Source organism: Hibiscus syriacus, unplaced genomic scaffold (assembly GCF_006381635.1).
Source record: "Hibiscus syriacus cultivar Baekdansim isolate YM2019G1 unplaced genomic scaffold, ASM638163v2 tig00003721_pilon, whole genome shotgun sequence".
In the NCBI taxonomy this organism is placed as follows: domain Eukaryota; kingdom Viridiplantae; phylum Streptophyta; class Magnoliopsida; order Malvales; family Malvaceae; genus Hibiscus; species Hibiscus syriacus.
This window is the reverse complement of record NW_024061981.1, coordinates 297,123-320,392: the sequence shown is the minus strand read 5'-3', so window position 1 is coordinate 320,392 and position 23,270 is coordinate 297,123. Positions and strand designations below refer to the sequence as shown.

General features: G+C 36.4%; 1 protein-coding gene across 5 annotated transcripts in view; it reads left to right on the top strand.

Moving 5' to 3' along the window:
* Positions 1-22,172, top strand: part of LOC120181656 (protein TRANSPARENT TESTA 9-like) — a 30,714-nt gene extending 8,542 nt beyond the window's left edge. For 3 of the 5 annotated variants that reach the window (XM_039186746.1, XM_039186763.1, XM_039186768.1), the window contains 15 exons: positions 46-154; positions 247-367; positions 461-650; positions 1,304-1,650; positions 2,515-2,603; positions 2,745-2,800; positions 3,370-3,429; positions 3,584-3,724; positions 3,985-4,090; positions 4,239-4,313; positions 13,325-13,374; positions 13,909-14,059; positions 14,159-14,325; positions 15,016-15,310; positions 15,783-15,925. In XM_039186746.1, coding sequence (XP_039042677.1) covers positions 46-154; positions 247-367; positions 461-650; positions 1,304-1,650; positions 2,515-2,603; positions 2,745-2,800; positions 3,370-3,429; positions 3,584-3,724; positions 3,985-4,090; positions 4,239-4,313; positions 13,325-13,374; positions 13,909-14,059; positions 14,159-14,325; positions 15,016-15,303 — 1,950 coding nt within the window. In that variant the 3' untranslated portion in view covers positions 15,304-15,310; positions 15,783-15,925. Of the gene's footprint in view, positions 1-45; positions 155-246; positions 368-460; positions 651-1,303; positions 1,651-2,514; positions 2,604-2,744; positions 2,801-3,369; positions 3,430-3,583; positions 3,725-3,984; positions 4,091-4,238; positions 4,314-13,324; positions 13,375-13,908; positions 14,060-14,158; positions 14,326-15,015; positions 15,425-15,782; positions 15,926-22,122 lie in introns of those variants that run through there. The other 2 variants (XR_005521774.1, XM_039186755.1) reach the window with 2 other exon arrangements.
* Positions 22,173-23,270: the final 1,098 nt, after the last annotated feature.

The following is a 23,270-nucleotide window of genomic DNA, read 5'->3' as shown; positions in this document are numbered from 1 at the left end:
GAACTTTCTCCTGTTTCACCTTTCTTTTACCCTTTGTCATTGCAGGATGTAGTGGTCTCATTTCCCCTGTACAGTGAGGCTCTTAAATTTGCTCAACACGAGGAAAAGATGATTCAAACAGCTATACGTGCATTAACTCTCAACATATACAATAGTAATAATCATCTGTTGTATCTTAAAATTTCTGATTTATTGAATTTTTGGAAGCTTAAAATGTTTGCGTTGCTGTTATTTTGGTTTATGCAGTTTGTGACGATAATGTCTATCAATTTATAACAACAGCTCCAGCCTCGATTTACTTTTCAGACTTGGTTTATAGTCTAAGGGAGCAATGTCTACAACTAGATGCCCTTGTCCACTCCATAGAGTATGTTGCTTTCAATATGTTTCAAGGATTTTTATAATTAATTCTCATGTTAATTCTAAAGTCCTAACTTTTAAGGAATCTGCAATGGTGCAGGGAGAAATGCACTTGTAAAGAAAACAAGGACATATTTCTGAAAACTGATAAAATCATAGACAATCTTTACTACTTCAAGGACATGCTTTCTGTTGGCGAATCGCAATTAAGTAGAGTAGTTACCAAAAACCTTCTCAGTGTACTTATTTTCCCCTTGTTGCTTCCTCTACTGAAGTTAGGAGTGAATACAGTAAGTTATCACCCTTATGATTCTTTTTGTTTTAGGTTTTGTATTTCTAGTTCTTAAGAAATTTACAAATGCTTTAAAAGAATAGAAGTATCATGTGTGTGATAACCCAAATTCATGATAGATCTGCTTCTTTCATATTTTACATGTTGGACTCTGTATTTTTGGAATAATGTCTTGAAACTCTCTCTTATGCCATGTTTTTAACAGTCGGGCAGTGCTCTGCTTTTATGCGCAGAATGTAGAGGAAAGTGGACGAGAATATTCTTTCCCTTGGACATTCTTAGATTTGGTCATGGACTTATCTTCTTTCCTCCTTGTTTTTAAATATTGTTTGCCACCTTAAAACGAAGTAGAACGATATTCCGGTGACCGTACCATAGGCTTGGATTTTAGTTCATACACCAGATAACATTTGACCCTTTCCTGCAAAAGGAAAAGAGATGAAAATAAAAAGAAAAAAGGGGAAGGTTTTGGGACAAAGCAAATTAAAATAAAAGGAAACGAAAACTGCTCCAAATTAGAATTCAGTTGATGGAATGTCTAATTGTATCTTCACACCTGTTTGTCAGCGTGTTAATGTTAGTGATATTTGGAAATCTGTTATTCTAAGCTTTCTCAACATGAAAGATTCATTCATCAATTATTTTTATCAGGGTAGCTACATCTCAGCAGTCACTTCTTTGTACATAGTTGTTCAGCTTCTTCAAGTTGTTGGTGGAAAACATTTGATTAATGGAGTGGCTGGTCTTCTCTTGTATCATTATATGGCATTATGTCAGAGAGATGCTATTGCTACCAATGGGGATACGGCTGGTGGCACAGGTGATTCTAGTCCTCTTCTGCACGTGTTAAATGATATAAGAATCAAGATATCTGGTCCCAAGGCTGGAGGAGGAGAAGAAATCAATATAAACTATCTACTTCAGCATTCAAATGAGCATACATATTCAAATTCTCATTATGATGTCACCCCTTGGGATGATGATGTGCATGTAGATAGGTTGGTGTCTTCCTATTCTGATGTCATAGTTGGTCTTCACAGTGTCAATAAACTCTTTCTCATAAAGAAGCGGGTATTTATAAATGCTTTGATTATGGTTTCATTTTTTTCTTAAGAACCAATGCCAATATTAATGTGTATATTTTGGTCTAATGGAAAAATGATGTTTTGCCACTAAGCAAATTCCAACTAAAAAATATTATTAAAGTTATAACTTGGGAATGACTTCACCAATCTGGAGGCTTAGGTCATGCTAAAAGAGTTCACCATTACCTGGTAGCAATAAATATATTTAAAATGTATATATACTTAATTCATATGCTTCCTTGATAGGTTAAGAGTTCAGCAGGGTCTTATTCGTTGGGTAGCTAGGACAGCTAATATAGAGGCAGATGGTTTCGCTAAATCTGTTATTGGCTAAGTTAGGGAGTTTCAGCTTGGGTGGTTCTTTCTTTTTGTTTTTCGGGCTTTCAGTTGTAAGGGGGGTTGTTATTGGAAGTAGTCTTCTCTTTGTAATACTTTTTTATCAATAATATTTGAGGCATTCTTTTCCTCCTTCTGTTGATTAAGGAATTCCAGCAGGCGTTCCTTCAATCATGAAGGGGAGTTTAACGAGGCTTCCTCTTCTTATCAAATAATAATAATAATAATATGCTTCCTTAACATTTGATCATTACTTGGGAACTAGAAAACGCAGAACTATTTAGGTGCTCTTATAACTGAATATATAAGGAAAACAACTATATATTTGATGGACTACATTGTTGATTCACAACAGTTCTTTATGTAGCTGCTGTTTCCTATTTTGGTTGCAAAATTGCAATTAATTATAATTTGTATTTTTTGGGATTGTTATTGTTGCAGGTTTGGGATATTCGCATATTTGTTTTCAGAAAATCACAGTATATCACTAGCATCTTTATTTCTATTGCTTACTCTTGCAGAGAACAAAGGTACCTTATGTCCTTTCAGTTTGTTTAATATAGTATTCTTCTTTGGATATAAGACAGGAATCCTTACATCAACGTTTATTTTTATTTCCTTAATGATCCTCTTTTTGTTACAAAAAATTGTAATTTTGTCTTATCCTATAGATCTGGAGCATTATCCGGCATCACTGCTCAGAATGAGTCAAAATCAGGGCTTGACAGTAAGAATGGATCTCATATGTGTCTAAAGAGATTTATTTCCTCTGAAACTATACATTAGATCATGCTTGTCAAACAACCAATTGGATGAAGGACCGCCACCTGTTCTCTTTTGAGCTATCCTGTTATTTCTCTTCTCTGTTCTCATTGGTGTGATGGGTATAACTATAAATTAGTTTTGCTGATAGGAATTACTACTGCAGCATCAAGTTCTTGCTGTTAGGATTTCTGTTAAAGTTCTTATGTAGTAGTTGCTTCTCACTTCCTATTTCCAAATGAATAATATATTTATTGTCCTGGGATGGGTTTTTCCCCCCTTTTTTTTCTTTCTGTTTCTGTGCATGTCTCTCTTTCTTCAATATCTTGAATGCAATTTTATTTCTTATTTAATGCATAAATTATTTTGAGAATTCTCACTTCTTCGAGAATGTGGAAAGAATTATCTAGATAAGATTAGCATCTTAAAATATGGTCACTTAAAAAGTTCTGTTTCTTGGAATATGATATCCCACGGTTCTTTGTATTTATTGATTTATTTGTTATCTGACACTTCTGGTTTACTTTCTCTCAGAACTGTGAGTCAGCGTTTGCAAAAGTGGATGGAAGTATTCTGGTGAGACTTATGCCTCAGGGTAGAGCGCTACTACTACTACTACACCTTTTTCTGTGCTTTACATTCATTTGTTGATAGGCGTGGCCGGGAAATTTTGGTTCTCTTTTCATGGTTTTCTTATCTTTCAGTATTTCATGACTTCTTACTATTCTTTCCATTCATTTTAAAATAGATTTTGAAGGCATTATTGAAGGTTTTGGCATGTCAACCACCAGTTTCCCCACCAATACAGTGGCATACAGGGTGGTTTTTGCGAAAGCTACTTCAGTGTGATGGAAATATGCTCACTGACGACAATGTCTACCTATTCAATGTAAGCATCTTGCTGATTTGCGGTGCTTTCTTTAAATTACTAATATCAATGGAAGTATTGCTGCTTCCTACATTTTCATATTAGAACAAATTGGATGAAAATTTCTTGCTTATGCTTGGTAAGAAGCTGAAACCTTTACTTAGTTGTAGCTTGTTGTTATAATAAAGCATAAACCATCATTTGCAGGTTGGATTTCTCTTAATACTCGTGATTATGAGAAAATTTTCTAAAGTTTTATATTTTCTAGTTATTATTGACAGACTTCATTTGAGCAGTCCCGAGAATGTCTTCGAAAGGAACTTGATGGATGCTGGTTTGATCATATCCCAGATATTATAGGACATGAGTGGGGAAGCTGTAAAAAAGGTATCAATTACAGTTATTTAATTCCTGATTGTACTCCCTAAATAGATGGTAAAATTCTTGCAAGATGTGGGTTTGGAGGGATGTGGTGAGTTGTCATCTTCTTCAAAATGGAAATAAAATTGATGACTTCTTTTGCGATTACATACAGCTCTTGAGCTACAATCCCAAGTTATGGATCCCTTATTTACATTGGAGTTAGCAAGCTGCCAGCAAACCATTGATGGTATTGGGCCTTCCCCCTTTCTCTTTACTTTTCATTCATTGATACATGCTCAATTTGTGTCTTAGCTCATGTGTTTTTTTTATAGGAAGAGTAGGCCTCATTAAAAACCTCCCTCATAGAAGTCATTTATCGTTAGGCAAGAACCGTCTAGCGGAAGAAGGAAAAGAGTGCCTTAATATATTATTGATAAACCAATTACATAATACTTAAACAATTCTCTATTACAACTGCTATCTAAAACACACAAAACCGTCATCCATCGTTAGCCTTCCACCGTCCGTCGCTTGTCGTCCGCTGTCCGCCGTCCTCCGTCCTCCGACCACCGTCTACCGCCGCACTCCGACCTCCTTTTGACGCCGTTTTTTCAAGGATCTTCGTCTACCCACAGCGTTTCCTTATTACTGGTTCTTTTTGTTAGATTCCTCTTCAATCGGAGCAAATCTACTTGCCTTTCTCCGCCGTTCTTTTCCACCAGCAGTCTTCCGAGTTTCGTTTCAACGGTTCCACTGTGCTCGCTGGAAGCTCGTGACAAAAACCCAAGTACTCTACTGTGAATACCCACTGCCGTTCAACGGAAATCTTCCTGAGAAAAACTTATATTTCCAGATCGCCGTTGCTGGCTCTGGGTTTTCACGTACGGAGGCATATCTTCCCTAGCATTACACTTCTCTGGTTTTTCGTTCAAATCTGCATTCAAAAATGACGTCCAAGAATCGTGTGGCAGTAATAGAGGATCGAGCAGAAACCTCAGCTCATCAGAATAAAAATCGTCGTCAGTCCGAGATAGAGGAAAATGAGCTCATTAAGCCTTTGAAAAAATCAGATTTTAAGGCGAAACGGGTGGATTTTATACTGTCGAAGGTGACTGAAGCAGAGTAACGAAATCGGAGACAAGGACTGTGCAGAAATCAGAGGAGGAGAGGAAGAAGCTGAGCAGTACAGTGGCAGCAGATGAATATGAGAGGATGGTGTTGGTGACAAACAAGAATAGGGATGATTCGTTGGTTGAAGCAAGGAACGTGGAAGAGGCCATTGTGCAGATTTCTGAGGCGGAAATCCTACCACAGGATTCCCATGGTCTTAATCACTGGTGGAAGAAAGATTATCCAAGAATCTACAATGGGTATAGAACTGGCTGCTTTACGTTATACATTGTTAATTTACCAGAGAAGATCCATTGGAAGCGGTTTGGATCGTTATTTTGTCCATACGGTCAGGTTATTGACGCCTTTATTCCAACAAAAAGGAATTCAAAGGGGTTTCGGTTCGGTTTCATTCGCTTTGCAAAGATTGGAGAAGCCAGGAGAGCGATCTCAAAGTTGAATGGCGCTCGCATTGATGGTAGTAAATTTGGAGTCTCTTTTGCCATATACAACCCAAGACATTCTTTTTGGAGAAAGTCTTTGCCTGTGGTTCACCAAAAGCATGAGAGGGAAGATGTTACAAGTAACAATCTCCATACAGTAATCGGTGTGGTCGACGAAGCTAAACTTCAAGTTTTGGATAACTGCCTAATGGGGTGGTGCAAGAACTATACCAAAATAGGCGATCTTGCTAGCCAAATGCAAGACAAAGGTCTCAATGGTTTCTCGTTAATGAGAGCTGCTGGGAGTGTAGTTCTCATGATATTCGAGGACTCTGCTTTGTTGAGAAGCGTTAAGAATGAACAATCAGAGAATCTTGCAGAGTGGTTTTCCAGAGTTGAACCATGGTCGGAGAGTCTAGTGGTTCAATGCCATCGAGTATGGGTTGTTTGCGAAGGGATTCCGTTTCACGCGTGGAATTGGGGTACGTTCAAGAACATTACGGCTAGTTGGGGCGAACTTATATCAATTGATGAAAGCTCTCAGTTTCCTTCATCTTTTGATCGTGCAAAACTTCAAATCCTCACAGAGTCTAAAGTGAGAATTGATGAGTCGTTGAGTTTGAAGGTCGACTCTAATTTATATGAAATCATGGTGCATGAAGTTGAGCCTTCTTTCAAACCAACTTCTTGGACCCCTGAGGAAGTCGATGATTCTCCAGATCTGACTTGTTCTCTCGGGGATACATCGAAGAATTCTTTGTCAGGATCGTCAGTGTCATCCTCAGGTTTAAATTGCCCCGTCGAAGATGTTGCAATTGAAGGTACCCAATTAGAAGAGGTTCCACTCATAAAGAGTGTCAAAAGCGATGAGAATTCGAGTATTAAATTGGGGTTACACACAATGGAGGATGTGGATTCTGATGGATTTAGCCTCAGGGCCTCGGAAGATGTTCTTATGATGGGTCTCTTTACTTCTCATGATTCATCTAGTGACGCAATTCAATTAATGGAAGACACCCCAGTGGTACCCCCTATCCTTGGGAAATTTAGAACTAATCGTGTGGTGAAGAAACACAAGAAAAAGAAAAGAGTTTTGAATTAAGTGGCAATGATACTTTGATTGAAGGGAAGGAAGTGTGGTTTTGGTTCATTGAAGACATCTTATCGAGCTGATTTTTGGTGATTTTGAATCATGTTGGTATTTTGTGGAGTTCCCTTCAGAGGCGGATGTTTTTGGTTTAATGGTTTCAGGTGTTGTTTTCTTGTATGTTATATCATTAACTGTTGGGATGTTTTCCTTTTTATGGAGGTTTTTTTTAGGTATAAGGTGGTTGCCTCTAGATTTTTGTGGTCGAGAAGGCGAGAGTTTTAGGTGATTATGTTTCATGTAAGGGCATTTATCCTCGTTTGAGGGTATTTCGTGGTATCGTATGTAATGGGTGTTTTATTCAATGAAATATGAGGTACTCTTTTCTTCCTTCCAATGTTCGTTAACATACTTCTTAGTATATGAACGAATACGAATGGAGTTTTTAATGAGACCTCCAACTTCTATAAAAAAAACACACAAAACAGCTTAACAATTACAAATAAAACATTCAATCAACCAATCCCCTCCTTTGCTAGTTTATCTAGCTCGCAATTACAACACCTAGGTTTCAACCTTACAACCATCTCATTCTCTGCTACAATAGACACAATCTCTTTGACTAGATTTGTAAGAAAAATAGGAACCGACGAAAGAGATTTAATCCAATCCACTGCTGATTTACAATCACTCTCAATAATCAGTCTTCCTTTCAACAACCATTCGGAAGAGACAAAGATGTCGATGCCTTTTTTTATGGCTTTTAATTCTGCTATAGGAGGAGGGTTAGGACCAATATTGTCTGAAAATGAAATTAGAACAGTACCATTCCATTCTCTAAGAATACCACCTATTCCACCTATAAAGCCAACAGTACTGATAGCCCCATCCACATTCATTTTAAAGAAATCAATCGGAGGACTCCAGCATAAAACATGCCTGTTTTGATCCTTAAAATCAGTAAGATTGTCAGCCAAAGAAGGGTCTCCAATCAACAAGTCCACTTGAATAGGAACAAGAGGGTACTTTGCTAAAAGAAATTTGGCTAATATGAATTTAACAATGAAAAACAAGGACGATCTGTCTAACTTCTCCTTTTCAAAAACAATGTTATTCCTCACCTTCCAAATTGACCAAAAAATTGCTCCCGGGATAAACTTCCACATAAATGAATTCGGTCTGAAAACAGTCCAGGAGCTGAAAAGTGTCGAAGGGTCATTAGGCAGAGCTAAAACCAATCCCCAATAGCCTATTATTTTGTTCCAAAGATCCCATGAAACTGAGCAGGAAATGAATAGATGTTGTACTGTTTCTTCACACTGATTACAAAGAGGACAAAGACCGTCTTCCCCTAATTGAACTCCCCTATTCTTCAACTCCACTCTCACAGCTACTCTTCGATGACAAACTTGCCAAAGGAAAGATTCTACCCTTAGAGGAACTAACCCCGACCAAACCCATTTTTTCCACAAAAAACTATCATCTTTAGTAGTTTCTAGTGACAACCCGCAAGCTTTTACTGAGAACAACCCATCACCTCTTCCATTCCACGATAAAAAATCGTCCATTGTATCCACCATTTTAATGTTTTGTAGCCACTCCAATAATTCCAGCAGCTGTCCTACTTCCCAATCGCATAAATTCCTCCTAGTTTTAATGATCCACTCCCATCCATTCGATTCATAGCTGCCAAAGTCAACCACTTTACCCCACTTATTCGGAGAAAGTGCATAAATCCTAGGAACAAAATCTTCAAAGGAAAATCCCCAATCCAAGTGTCGTTCCAAAAGGAGATAAATTTACCATTCCCCACTTGTATCTTTGCATGTGATCTGAGACAGTCTCCCACGGAATCATCCTTCAAGTAATTATTCACAATTCCTCTCCAAATCCAAGAATCCTGCTGAGAGATAACCTTATTGATGTCCATGGTATAACAACTAACATTATGTTTGCTACATAAAAAAAATTTCAACAATGAATTTTTCTCATTGGCAAAATTCCACACCCATTTTCCTAGCAAAGAACGATTGGTAAGGTTCATATCAGCTACTCCCAAGCCTCCACTTTTCTTTGGTTTGCAAACATTTTTCCAGCTCACCCAATGTATTTTGTTCCTTTCAACCCCACTACCCCATAGAAAATTCGCCATCAAGGAATTAATCTTTTGGCTAATTTTACTCGGCATCTTGAAAATAGATAGGAAAATGGGTAATGATGACAATACCGACTTTAGAACCACTAATCTGCCAGTCATAGCCAATTTCTTGTTAAAATTCTGGATGACCGGTTCCCACAATTTCTCCGAATTCTTTTTTGCTCCGAGAGAAAGGCCTAAATAGATCGAAGGAAATGAACGAACTGAACATCCAATTGCCTTAGCCCAATCTTGTAGGATGTCATTCTCTACATTAATACCATATAGTTTGCTCTTAGCTAAATTCAAATGTAGCCCCGTCATTAAGCTGAAAATTCTCAAAACTCTTCTTACATTTTTAATCTGAGTAATAGAAGCTTGACAGAAAATAATTAAATTGTCCGCAAACTCTAATTGAGACAAAGTAAAAGAATTTTGAGTTTTTCCAAAAGAAAACCCTTGAAATATCCCCAATTCAACGGTTTTAGTCAACATCAAATGAATCAATTCACCAGCCATATTGAACAACAGGGGAGAAAGGCTACAACCTTGTCTTAAACCTTTAGCAATAGGGAACTCTTCTGTCAGAGACCCATTCACTAAAACCGAGATTGAAGCTGTAGAATCACACTGCAAAATCCATGAACACCATCTATCACTGAAGCCCATCTCTTTCATTATTCTGAGAAGAATCGGCCATTCCACCGTATCATATGCTCGACTAAAGTCCACTTTAAATACCAACCTTTTAAGCCCTTGTTTCCTCCAAAAATCAATGCCCTCATTAGCCAAGCATGCACAATCCAACAATTGTCTTCCCGGGATAAAAGCAAACTGATTTGTACTAATAATATCTGACACAAGAGACCAATCTTTTTGAATGCACTTTAGATAAAATTTTATAAAGGTTGCCAACAAGACTAATGGGTCTATAATCTTCAAGTCTCTTCGGGTTACCTTTCTTTGGAATAAGGGTAATAAATGCATGATTAACCCCATAATCCCACTCTCTTCCATTATAAAATTCTGGAAAAAAAATCAGTCTTCTCCTTCAAGCTATTCCAGTATTTTTTGTAGAAACCCATAGTAAAACCATCCGGACCTGGAGCTTTTGAACTTTCTGAAGTTGATATTGCTTGCCACACTTCTTGCTCAGAAAATTCCTCAACAAGGAAAGCACTTTGAGCTACTGTCAATTGTGTAAAAGTAAGATTGATACCCTCTACTTCCATCGTTGATTTTACCTTATAAGATTCCTTGAAGAACTTAAACACAATGGCTTTAATCTCTGTTGGATTCAAGAATACTTCCCCTTCGAATTTCAAGGAATGAATAGAATTTACTCTATTCCTTTTCATAGCACTAATGTGGAAGAACTTCGCATTTTTATCTCCATCTTTTATCCATCTCGATCTTGACTTTTGAAACCAAATACTCTCCTCGATTCTAAGTAGTCTCCATAATTCTTTTTTGGATTTTATCAACTCATCCCAATCCCCTGTATTTAGAATTCCTCTTTGTGACTTTAACTCTATTTCATTTATTTTTGTTTCCAGCAATGAAATAGAGTCTGCTAGCCCTAGTTGACAACTGCCAGGACATTTTCTGATATTGTTTTTGGTAACCTACAAAATTATGAAAATTCCGCCTCTACTACTCTTCTTTTTATCCATTGCTAGAGATTCTTCGACCACTTCATCAAAACCTTTCTCCTCTAATAGGTAGTTAAAAAATATAAAGGGTTTGGGACCCCAATTTAGACTTGCATCCTCCAACAGAATCGGATTATGATCGGAAATGGATTTCGGTAGGAGACTTTGTGAAATTTTAGGAAAACTGCTTAGGAATCTGCCACAAACTAAGAACCGGTCTAATCTAACCCACATAGGTGTGTCTCTGTTATTACACCAAGTGAATGATCCTCCTAAAACGGGCAGATCTATGAGATTAGTTTGTTGTACAAAGGATCGAAGAATGCCTATAGTATGCCAGTTTTGTGAACACCCTATCTTTTCTTCCGGATCGAGATACGCATTAAAATCACCCCCAATACACACTGGCAGATTCAAAGAAATTACAAAATCCAACAATTCCCTAAAAAACTCTTCGTTTTCAGATTCGACAGAAGGGCCATAAACATTTATAAGCGCTCACTCCTTTTTGCCTTCTTTGAAATTCCCAACTAGTAAAAGAAACCTGCTATGAATATGCTGTCTTGTGACTTCAAAAACATTTTCATTCCACATAGTAATCAACCCATCCGCAGACCCCTCCGACGTAGACAACAACAAACCCTTTAACAAATTTCCCCCAATTCTCAAAATATTATTACTAAAAACCCAAAACACCAGTAAATGATGCTAAACATTTGTCTCCCCCATCTCAACATTTCCTTATTGCCTCTGCATCTTTTTCCAGATTTAGAATGTTGTCGATAAAAGCATGTTTCCCGTCCTTGAACGAAATTCCTATCATATGACAGACATCCCAGCTTCCTCCAAACACATCGAAAAAGTGGTTGATGAAACAATTAAAGTAGTTACTAAATCTAGAGCTTCATTTATTAAAGTTTTTCTCTTCCTCCTATGATCTCTTTATATTCATTTGTTGATCAATTCCTGTTCTGTAACCCCATTAGTTATTGAGAGCTGCTGAAAGTTTCCAACATCTATTTTCTTCTTGTCCTGGATTGGATTAACCTCTGACTGCATATAAATCTTTTCAATGCCCGAACAAAGCCACACTCGTCTATCACTTGACCTTTTGTAAACTCTAGCAAAACGTCCTTTTTCCTCCTTCCGTCAGGGGCACTTTTAATAGACAGACAGCTAGATACCGGATTAACTGAGTTCCACTGCTGAGGGATCGTCAAATTAACATCAATGTTTTCCTCCTGCTGCAGATTTGAATCTAGTTCCATATCAAGAGAGTAGGCTTCTAATTGATTGTCTCCCTCATATTTTTCCTCTGCTGTAATACCTCTTTCATCTTCATTTCTACTAGAAACTAACCGGAACTTATTATGTTTCTTTGACCCATCCCACTTGAACTTAAAAGTTGGTCCACCAGGGATGATTTTTTGCTCCGAAGATGGAAAATCCCATTTATAATCTGATTGGGCTGACTTTTTCGAGTCCACATCCTGTCTAATCCCAAGACCCACATAGTCCCTTTCGTGATTTGTCTCAAATTCAAAATTTTCTGCCCCCTATTAATAAAAAGTTCCTGGTGGGACTTATTTTCCAAAAACTATCTCCCACCTACTTCATGTAGCCCACTTTCTTTTCCTTCCTCTAACCACGTGATCACCTTTGACCTTACTACCTCTGATGACGTCCCACAATGATCATCATTAGTTTTTGAATTTCCTCCTTCATCTTCCTCCTTCGGAAAATCATAACTGTAGCAATCTTCAAAATTCGTCTGTAGCTCATCTCCGATTAAAGCAGGGACCTTTCTGCACTTCGATCCTAATTTTATTTTAACTTTAAAGGACCTTCCATAAGATCCTATATTAATAAAATTTGGTACATCAAAGGGGCTGGCCACCCTTATGAATATTCTCGCCGAAGTGAGATCCTCCCTTTTTCTTGTCTCGGTCGGGATACATATAAATTCCCCCACCTGGCTGCAAGCTTCTATAAAAAAGGTTCACTCCAGCATAGAAGTGGTAATCCATCAAGCTCAACCAAGCAATACGCTAAAGGCACACCTTCTTCATTCAACAAAGGAGCCAACCAGTCAAACCAGAAGAGAAGCTCCTCTCGGAACTTCATCCACACGTTTGAATACTCTTCTTTAGATTTGAACATGATAATACATGAATTCCTTACATATCCCCATCTTACTACTTTTACATCGAATCCTTCCTTTGCCAGAGCTTTTGTCACCTCTTCTGGCTCAAAAGGGTATTTAATAACCCTGTTAACGAACTTTTCGCCCAGCCAGAATCTTCTTTAGGGATATGCAGTTCCATACATTCCTTAATCCCTTTGAAGTATGTTTTAGCCCTCCCATTTCTCCCCTTTTTCTTGTTCCAATCTCAGGCTGTTACCCTCATTTAAAACATCCTTATATGTTCTTCCATCCCTCAGACTTCTCGATAACTCTATCTCCTCCTCACGACTTCCTTGATTCCCTCTACATGGCTTACTAGCTTCCATCCGTAATCTTCTATCATCTGCTACTCGTTTCGTTGAATTCTTATATTTAGCAACCCCCACCGATACTCTCTTCCCATCAATCAACGTTCCATTGATATTCTGAATAAAGACCCTCACTACTCGTCCATAATGGTTGAAAATCTCTCTTAATTCACCTCTAGTAACTCGCTTACTAAGATTATCAACAAAGATAGTCCATTCCTCATCGGAGGAAGGACCTGACACGCTCACTCTTTTTCTCTCTCTACCTTTCTCACTCATATGTGACCTTTCATTAAATTCTTGCACTTATTTCATCATGTTATTTATTCATTGCAGGCAGTTCAAACTCATATTCTGCTTGGCAGAGGATGGTTGACACCGTAAAGGTTTTCTATAACTCCATATATATAGTTTTTGAATTTATTTGTATTTACTTAGTAGTTATAGATGGTGTTCTCAACCTTATTAAGCTTCCTGAGTATTTAGTTTTATCGTCAAATGTGGACATGCATACAATGTATCTAATAACTGAAGGAAATCAAGTTGGTTTGACGCATGTATAGGATTGAAATAAGTATCTAGCATTTTAACTTCCATTTATATGCTCAAGTACGAGAAGTGTAGAAATTAAAATATGGTTTGATACATGTATAGGATTGAAATAATTATTCCTTTGAGTGGCAACATGACTGAAGTATACCAGTCTCATGTGTTTTATTTACTAGCATTTTGACTTTCATTTCTATGGTTATCTGCTCTGGGACATAATTCGTCTATTGTTTCATTTGATTAATTAGTCTTGCTGAAAGCATTACTGCTGCATGTATTCTGAAAATATCTCCTACAAGTTTTGCCTTTTGAGTTCTCAGTTCTCACTATTGTTTTCCCATTGGAAATCTTACAGAACTTTATAAATGTAGGTTTTCATCCTCCATCTTCAGCTCAAGGCATTTATTTTCATGGGACGTTTACTTGAAAAGCCCTCACTAAAGTCATGGAGTTATAGTGATTTGGGAAAAACTTCTAGCAGAGATGCTTCATCTGCCAGCTTTGGGTCAGAGGTCTCTTTAGGTTGGATATCAATTTATCTTCCGTAAACTTTCCAGACTATCTTACTGAAATTACATATCTGGAAAATTGACTCTTCTGGTTTATCCAACTTTTCTATAGGATCAGGAATCCCTTGTAGGATTGCTTTCTCGTATGCTGGAGTCAGGGATGTGTACCTAGTAGCAGCGGCACAAGGAATTTCTGGAAAATTGATTCTTGCGGAGAAGCATCCTTTCCGGAGTCAGCGTGGTGTAGTAATTGCCATTGCTCCACTGGCCGGGTTAAGCGTGAGTCAGTATTTTGCTGATTTGATTTTTATTTTCCCTCTTCTCCGACTGTGATTCTAATGAGGAAATTGAGGATATGTTTGGTATGAACACTTTGGCATGTTCTTTTCTATCAAAATTATAAACATGATCAACAAATAATCATGTTTCATGGTTGGCTTCTTAAATTTCCTATATGTCTCTTAACCATCTCCTTTCTCCGCACTGTGCTGTATATTTGATCTATTATCCATCATAAAATTGGTGAACCTGGAAGGTTATGCTTCTTCCAAAAGAACAGAGTAATACTGTCAGCTACCTACTCAATCGTTGCGCTTACATATTGTTACTACATACGATAGATCTTGTTGTGAGAGATCAATTGCTGGAAAAATGAGTAGACCTTAGAGTGTGAATTGCACAAGTTACCAATTAAATGAATGAATGAGCTCTGATGTATAAAGTGCCTCACCATTTAAGAAGTAACCATAGAAACTATGGAACCCACTGCATATTTATCCCTTTCTATTTACTCCCTTATTTTAGTTATTATGCTTTTATTTTTTCAGTACCTTGTGTATTGATTGCCTTGTTTGACATGAGCAATCAATGAAAAGACTTTGATTCTTTCAAATACTTGAAGCTTGAATTGAATAATTGATTCTCTGATAACTTTGCAATGTTGTTTCTTTCTCTTTTCACTTGAACCAGCCGAAGATAGACAAGGACCACCCAACATGGTTACATCTTCGGATAAGAGAATTCGATCCAGATTTTTTTAAAGCTAAAGGCAACCAATCTAAAGTTTCCAATCCCCCTGCCGATGGGAGATGGACACTTGGTTTCCATAGTGCAAAGGCTTGTGAGGCTGCTCAATTATTGATTCTTGAAGAACCTTGTAAGCAGAGGTTCTCTGTTGAGAGAATGCTTGCTCCACTCCTTCGGGAAGATTATTGGGGTGAAATATGGATGGCCGAAGCGATTAAAGCTCCAGCCTGAGTTCTAGGTTTGCTTACTAACTAAAAAGAATGTCTGATTTTCATTATTAAGCAGGTTGGGTTCAACTAAGAAATCTGTTTAATTCTGCAAAGGAAAAGGTGTTTTCTGTAGTTTTTTTTTTTTAATTTTTTCTAAAGAGGAAAAAAGAATCTAGTACAGGTGAGTGTCAACTGTCAAGGGATGTTATTTTTTTCTTAAGGCATTATTCTTGGTTGGTGTATGTAGCTGATATGTTTTACAAAACATAGGCATAAGTAAAAATTGCATTGTGAATTTGAAAATTAGCTTCTCCCATTTACTCTTTCTTTGGTTGTCTTTTAACTCACTCCATTCAGAAGTAAGAGACCCTTTCTTCTATCTTATCTCATGATTTTGATTTATGCTCGAATAGATTATCCAGATGTTTTTTTTTTCTTGGGCTTACTGTTCTGTGCAAAGCATCTCATATAAAAATCCATTTCCTGTCTTAACATCTTCAGGAGTGCAGCAGCTAATGTACCACTCTTCTCGTCTGCAGTTTTCCATGTGCACGGTGCGTCAACTTCTCTCTCAATCCTCTTATTCCTTGCACTGCATTTCCAGCTCTGCATGACATCAAAAGTTGCATCAGTCAAAATCAAACTATGCGTTTGTTTTTGCTTTTCTTTTTTCTTTTTCTTATTTTTTTTGCCCTTTGTTTTTTTCTTTGCTTATTTTCTCTCTTTTTCTTGTTCTCTTCGCTTTGATATGATCTTTGCACTATGTATTTGGTTCACCTTTTGGTATCTCATCTGAATCAATATCTTCACTCATGCGAGCAGATATCCTCCAACTTCCCCCCAGTGTGGAGGGTGATCCTTGGCTAGGGTTGAATCAGAAAGGGGACACAAGGGGTATATTTTCTCCTTTTGTGAAGGGATAAATGAAAGAATATCGTTCATCATTTCATACACAGAAGTCTTTACAGAAGAGGTATCCCCAGGGGGATAAATACTCAGGAATAATTTTTATTCACATGAAAAATGTAATTAATGCATGATAGAATTATTTTGAATTATTTTTCTTTTTCTCTGCTTCTTGCTCTCAGTGTGTCTCAATTGTACAAGCTCATCTTCAGAAACTTGATGTGATATGCCCATGTTGTCTTCTTGTAGGAAGCTTCATGTTCAAGTGAACAATCTTGTACTCAATGTATGTAGGTCTTATTGGTAGAAAAATGTTGGTTTAAAGTCTAGGAAGACGATGGTGTGAATTTATTAGCTAAATGAAAGATAAGGGTATGACTTTTTGTGTCTCGAAAAAAAGATAAAGGCAATGTTTAAAAGTCTCAAAGAAAAGGAATGTCAAAATTTGGTTCTTTGGCAGTGGCCATGAATTATTTTGGGTCAAGAATTGAGAGAGTTTATTTTGGGGTTGGACATGATAAGAAAGGTATAATCTTGTCATATGTCAAAAATCTATAATTCTTGAAGAATTAAAAGAATTCGTAATTCATTTGATATTCAAAGAACTCAAGATTAAAACTCGTTCAATTACTCAACCTTAGAAGGTAACATAAGTTCAATCATTAAGATTAAAAAAAAATAAGAAAATATTAAAGACAGATAAATAATGAGTCAAACAAAATAATCTCTCTGGATGCAAATAGATGCAATGACTTCTCTTGCTTAGCATTAGGATGCCCCTGAATGAATCAGATTCTGGATTTTGATCTTCAATGCCTTGGAGTTTTCAGTAGAATGTCCAGAGCTTCTTAGGTGGTAATTGCATACTGGATCAATATCATAGCCCTCAGGATATGGGGACTCTTTCTTAGATCATCTTGGAATGAGGATCAGTCCTACCACCAGCTGAATATGCTTCCACTGTATTAATTTATTAGAATCTTGCTTCTATGTAGTGTCACGTGGTTAAGACCACTTCATTGAATCCTCCATTTCTTTTATGAATGATGTATGCAAAAATGTTTAAAATGGAATACAGATGCAAAATACAAATATGCAAATGCAGATGCAAAAATATTGATCCCAACGATAAATATCTTAGAATAATTTTCACCAGAGATAAAAGTCTTCACATTACAAGACAGTTCACTTTACAAACATGCCTTTGCTTGGATACTGAGTCTGAAGTGGATCACTGCCTCGTCTCGGATCTTTGTCCTCGAAAATAATGCCCCTTAAGCGTTCTGTAATCTAACTTGGTTAATGCCTCTGCTGTGGTAAAGTCGGTGCGTCGCTCCTTGATAAATAGCGATGAAATAATTGTAGATGAGAATCTACTGCTGGATTACTCTTCGGCTCAATGGATCATTGTTTCAGTCTCGAATGTTGCACAGTCTTCGAGCTCACTGCTTCGTCTCGGATCTTTGTATTTGGAACTGATGCCTCTTAATGCTCTTTAAACTAACTCCATTAATGCCTCGACTATGCTGAAGCCAGTGCGTCGATCCTTGATGACTAGCGATGACATGCTGAAGCCACTGATGGATTACTCTTTGAATCAGTGTATCATCATTTTAGTCTCGAATGCTGCAGATCTTCAAGCAAGTCTCATTCTTGTATTCTGGACTTCTTGTAGCCTTCGGTGCATGTCTGTATTCGTGACTGCTTGATTGAAAACTTTCACATCTTCTTGTGAAAATTTTCTCATAGATATCCCCTTGTAGATCAACACTTTCACATTATGTTATGACGATGTAATGCAATGAAAAATAAAATGAAAAATGACACAAACAACAGAAAATAAATAAGTTAGTGCACACAAACAAAAGAAATTAGTTAGTACATGTAAGACAATCGATATAGATAAAAATGTTATTCAAAGATTAATATAATACCTACCCCGTCATGATATCTACCCGAACATGCTTTAATTAAATAACATTCCTGCCCAAACATGCTATCTACCCAAAATGATTTTTTCAAGAAATTGATCCTAACTGCATGGTATCTAGTTCACATGCTTTTATTTAACATAATTTAAAAGGAAAATGAAAGGTTCAGAAACGCTCTTCCTTTGTGTATACCTATTTTGGGTACCTACTGACGGAAAGAGGTTCGGTATGACAATACCTAGGTGACCATTCTACGGTTCACTATATGCATGGTTTAGGCTCTAACAAGAAAATGCGACTTGAATTGTCCTTAATGTCGGTGCCCCCTTGGGCTGCCAGACCCTCGATCCTCACCCATTACAGGTTTCGAACGGAACGAGTTCAATTCGAGGGGATTCACTGCCTGATACCCATACGAGGAATAAATCCCTACGAAGGTATAAGGTATGTATCCCATGGGTTAATTGCTAAAACTCATACGAAGAATAAATTCTTACGAGAGTAAAGCAATCACCCTAACTAATTTGGATCGAAGCTCGTGTCTAGAGCTTATGTTATGCAAATGTATGTGATGTGTGTAAGGAGGAACATACCTACCTTTGACTCAAAAGGAAAATGAAACAAGGAAAAAACTTGATAAAACCTTGACGAATATGAAAACATAGATTAAATTGTTAGTATGACAGATAAAATTGAAGCAATTAAAAAAACTTCAATAAATGAATCAGAAGTTAACTAAAGATTCGAACTCATAATTTCGACCACAACGACAATGTGTAAGCGACCTACAACTTGACTCTCTAAAAAATGTCCCTAGCGGAGTCGCCAAACTGTCATAACCATTTTTTAGGTAAAATAATTAAATTATTATTTTTTAAAACAGTTATGACTTTAATTTTAAAAATTGGGGAATTTTGGATTAATTTGAATTAAATCGAATGGGAGTCGCCATCGACCTTTGGGTTAGATAGGTCGAATACCTAAAAACGTATTTTAAAAACAATTTTAAGAAAAAAATCATTTTTAAAACAAAAACTGGTTTGCGTTTACCAAAGATTTATTTAAACAGGTTCGGGAGTTTATTACGTGTGGGGAAATGTAAACACCCCACAACGCCCAAAAATTGATACTGAATCGCTTACACATTGTCGTAGATGGTGGAAATAATAAATCGAATATAAAGTTAAATTGTGATCCATTTATTAAAATTAATTTAATTTGCTTCGAATTAATTAGAGAGAAAAAATTATTTAACTTGAAAAGAAACCTCAAAATTAGCAATCCTCCATCGAAAATGCTATCTCGTCTATTTCTTATGCGTAAAAAATATTCCCTCATCGAATATATATAAAACGCAAATCGAATATAAATAATATAGACATTTTTGCATTAAAATAAAATAAAATAAAATGCTATTTAGATAAACATGCATTACATTGTTAAATTTAAAATACGAAATGAATTAATTAACAAAAATAAAGATGATTGATTTCAAGTTCCCATTCGTTCAAACGTCGTGTCGGATTGTACCACATCGATCAAGTGATACTCTCCAAGCCCGTTCTATAAATACATGTTCTTGAAACATTCGAATATTTCATACATAGATAAAAATATAATATAATGAAAATAAATGTAATTGGAAATACAAATATTTACATTAAATGAAATCAAACACATTATTTACACAATACAAATAATTAACTAATGAGTAAAATACACATCCATACATAAATGACTAAAATACAAATCAATAAATATTATAGACCAAAATAAATATTAAAAAACATTTAAGGAGCTAAAATATAACTAACAGAAATTTAAAATATTGAACAGTAAATAAAAAAAATAAAGGACCATAACCATAAATACAGAAACTGGAGGGACAGAAATGAAATAAAAAAACCTAAAGAACTAAACAATAATTAAGCTAAATGTTAAACACGGACTAAAATGAAACATGCATAAAATAACATGGCCAAATTCGAACTCTAATAAAAATGTTATAATAAACCAGATAAGGACTAAAATATAATGAAAGTAAAATAAACAGACATTAATCAATATTTAACCCAAAATATGAGAGTAATGATCAAAATAAAAGTTTCATAAACAAAGAGTACAATGTCTAAACTTTACGAAATATTAACAATAACCATTCCAGTGACCAATATGTAAACTTTACAAAATATAGGGCTTGAAGTACAAAATAAATAAAATACACTAAGCCCTTAAACAAACTTACAAAACACGGGGACCCTTACAATGTAATTAAACCATAAGCTAACTAGTGACTAAAATAAAATGTATACAAATGACATGGCCAGATTCGAATGTCAACAAAAATACACAACACAGGCTACAAGTGACTAAAATAAAATAACTGAAAACTTGATGACTAAAGTAAAACATACACAAACATAACAAAATAAACAAACTAGTGAATGAAATATAATTATTGAAAGATACATGCCTAAAACAGAGCATTAGAAATTACATTTAATGATTAAATAAAATGATTACAAAATACTGGGGACCAAACTTGACATTTACCCCCTATAGCCCAGGACACGGGTATGTGTTTACAAAGGAGCAATGACTAAAGTTGAGATTAGCCCTTTTCTAAAAACACGTTGAATCCCTCTACCCACTGAACGACGTCGTTTTGAAACTGGGATATAATCCCATTTTAGGGTTATTTAGAAACCCATTCTCATTTCAAAGCCCCCCCCCCACAACCGTTCTCACCATTTTCTCTCTATTTTCCCTCTTCTTCTTTCTTGTTGCCGAAAGAGAAAAGCAAACCCCGGCCACCGTGAATCGGTGGCCACGGGGTTATACGAATAAAACCCTAAACTCTCCCTTTATCCTCTGTTTAAATCGCTCAAAACCCTTGAAACACTCAACCCTAAACCAAAAACGATAACCCCTTTTGTTTACCTTCGGTACGGTGGCCTAGCTTTGGTCTCGGCGAAGCTCACGGCAGAGGTATCTCGAAAGGTAATCTCTTCTTTCCTTTTCTTTTTATTTTTTCATTTTCTTTTTTTTTTCGGGGTTTCTCTGGTTCCTTCTGTTTTTTTTCAAACCCCAACCGAATGCCCCCTCCATCGTTCCTTTTTTCTCCTATTTATCTCCCCTTGCATGTGTCTTTAATGATAGGAATGACAGAGTCCTTGAGAGGAAATAATTTCCCTATGGTTAGACTTTATAGACAACCCCTGATTGCTTCGGGATTTCATTGTCCTTGTTTTTATTTTTAATGGATTTCTGACTTGGATGGGATTTCTCTCTGCTTGAGGCGTTTTCGGTCACTGCTGCTGATGGAACGGTGGCTCGATGAGAGGCTGTCGGTCAGGTTTGGCTTGAGCGGATGGCTCACGCGTCGGAGGGAGTAGGAAGACCAAGCGGCGCGGCTGGCTAAGCTTTGGTTGACATTTAGGGTTTTAAACCCTAATTGTTTTAGGCCAGATCCAGGCCTGGTTCGGGTTCCAGCTGGCTGGGTTAATGGTGTTGGGTTAGCAGCTGTGCTTGGGCTATTGGAGATGTAACTGGGCCGGGTGCTTGGTCTAATGTTGTAGTTGGGCTTGTATCTGTTTTGGGCCTTGGTTGGCCTGCAAAAATTTGTAATATGTAAGTTAATATAATAATAATAATGAAATAATAATAATATAATAATAATTATTACTAATAAAAAAGACCCGGACAAAAACGGGTGTCTACAGTAATGAATAGAAAAGATATCCCCTCTTAACTTTCACTTTTAGACCCATATCTCTTTTAGTGTTCCAAACGAAGATTGCCACGAAATGGTTGGGATTTGGATTTTGTTTTATATACTATATGCTTAAGCTTCTTTAAACAAATTTTAACCCTTATAGCTGGGGTATGGCCTAAAAAACTGCACATATATTCCCCTCTCACTTTCATTCAAACGCTCCTTTTGTAGCATTTCAGAATTACTTTGCATTCAAATAATTTGGTGACCCCTTGGTATGTCTTTTTAGGCCAACAAAGGTAGAGAAGACGCTTTTTGACTGGATGATGCTGAGAAAAATACTCACTGGGGAAAAAGAATACAGTTGAGTTTTGGATTGTTTGTTGTTGTGAGGAATTCCTTGGGTCCTACTTCTCTATCAGTTTATCTACTCCACTCACATACATACAAATCATATAATTGTTTCATCACACCCATGTACGACAGTGTAATGTATTGTTAAGTGTGTGCTTTATGCTATTTAAATTATTAGGTTGATTCGGGAGTCTTCTGTTTGTTAAACTCGTCATGAGTTACAGATAACATGACATGTATATGTTCTATGGTATAGAACATGAATGTATGTAATGTGGTATTCTCAACAGCATCGAGAATATTGTAGTGTTCAGTAGTTACATTTGATATTAATAAATGATTTTTCTCCTTTTGTTTATTTTATTTTTCTGTTTTTTTCCTTCTTTAATGAACTGTTTTTCAGGGAGCTGTTTGAGACTAGAAGTATTAACAGTAAGCATGGGGCTGGGAGAATGTTTTGCATTAAAAAACCAAGTAAATGTTAGATTTAGATGATTGAGGAATGAAAGGGAGATCTTTGATATTAATGATTTTTCTCCTTTTGTTATTTTTTTTCTGTTTTTTTTTTCCTTCTTTATGAACTGTTTTTCAGGGAGCTGTTTGAGACTAGAAGTATTAACAGTAAGCATGGGGCTGGGAGAATGTTTTGCATTAAAAAACCAAGTAAATGTTAGATTTAGATGATTGAGGAATGAAAGGGAGATCTCTGCTTCTTTTTGTGTAAGGAAAATATGCTTCGATTTTGGTTATATAGGGGTGTGAGTGAAGCTCTTCTTTCTATGTAATGGCACGCTGCCAATGAGGAATATAAGAGCAGCAGTGAATTAAGACACCCACAAAACCAGAATCAGGCAGAGGCAATTTTTATATAGTATTTTCATGGTTGATATAATATACAAATTCTTCTAGCCAATTCCATCCACAGTATACTCTGTCAAGTATAATATGATGGCGAGCGATATGCACCACTGGCTTTGTTCTGGATTATTATTTTTATTTCATACGTGCGAAATAAACTTCAATACAAATGCTTCTATAAGAGCATACATTCTTTAAGATTTTGTTATTCAGAGCATTTATAAA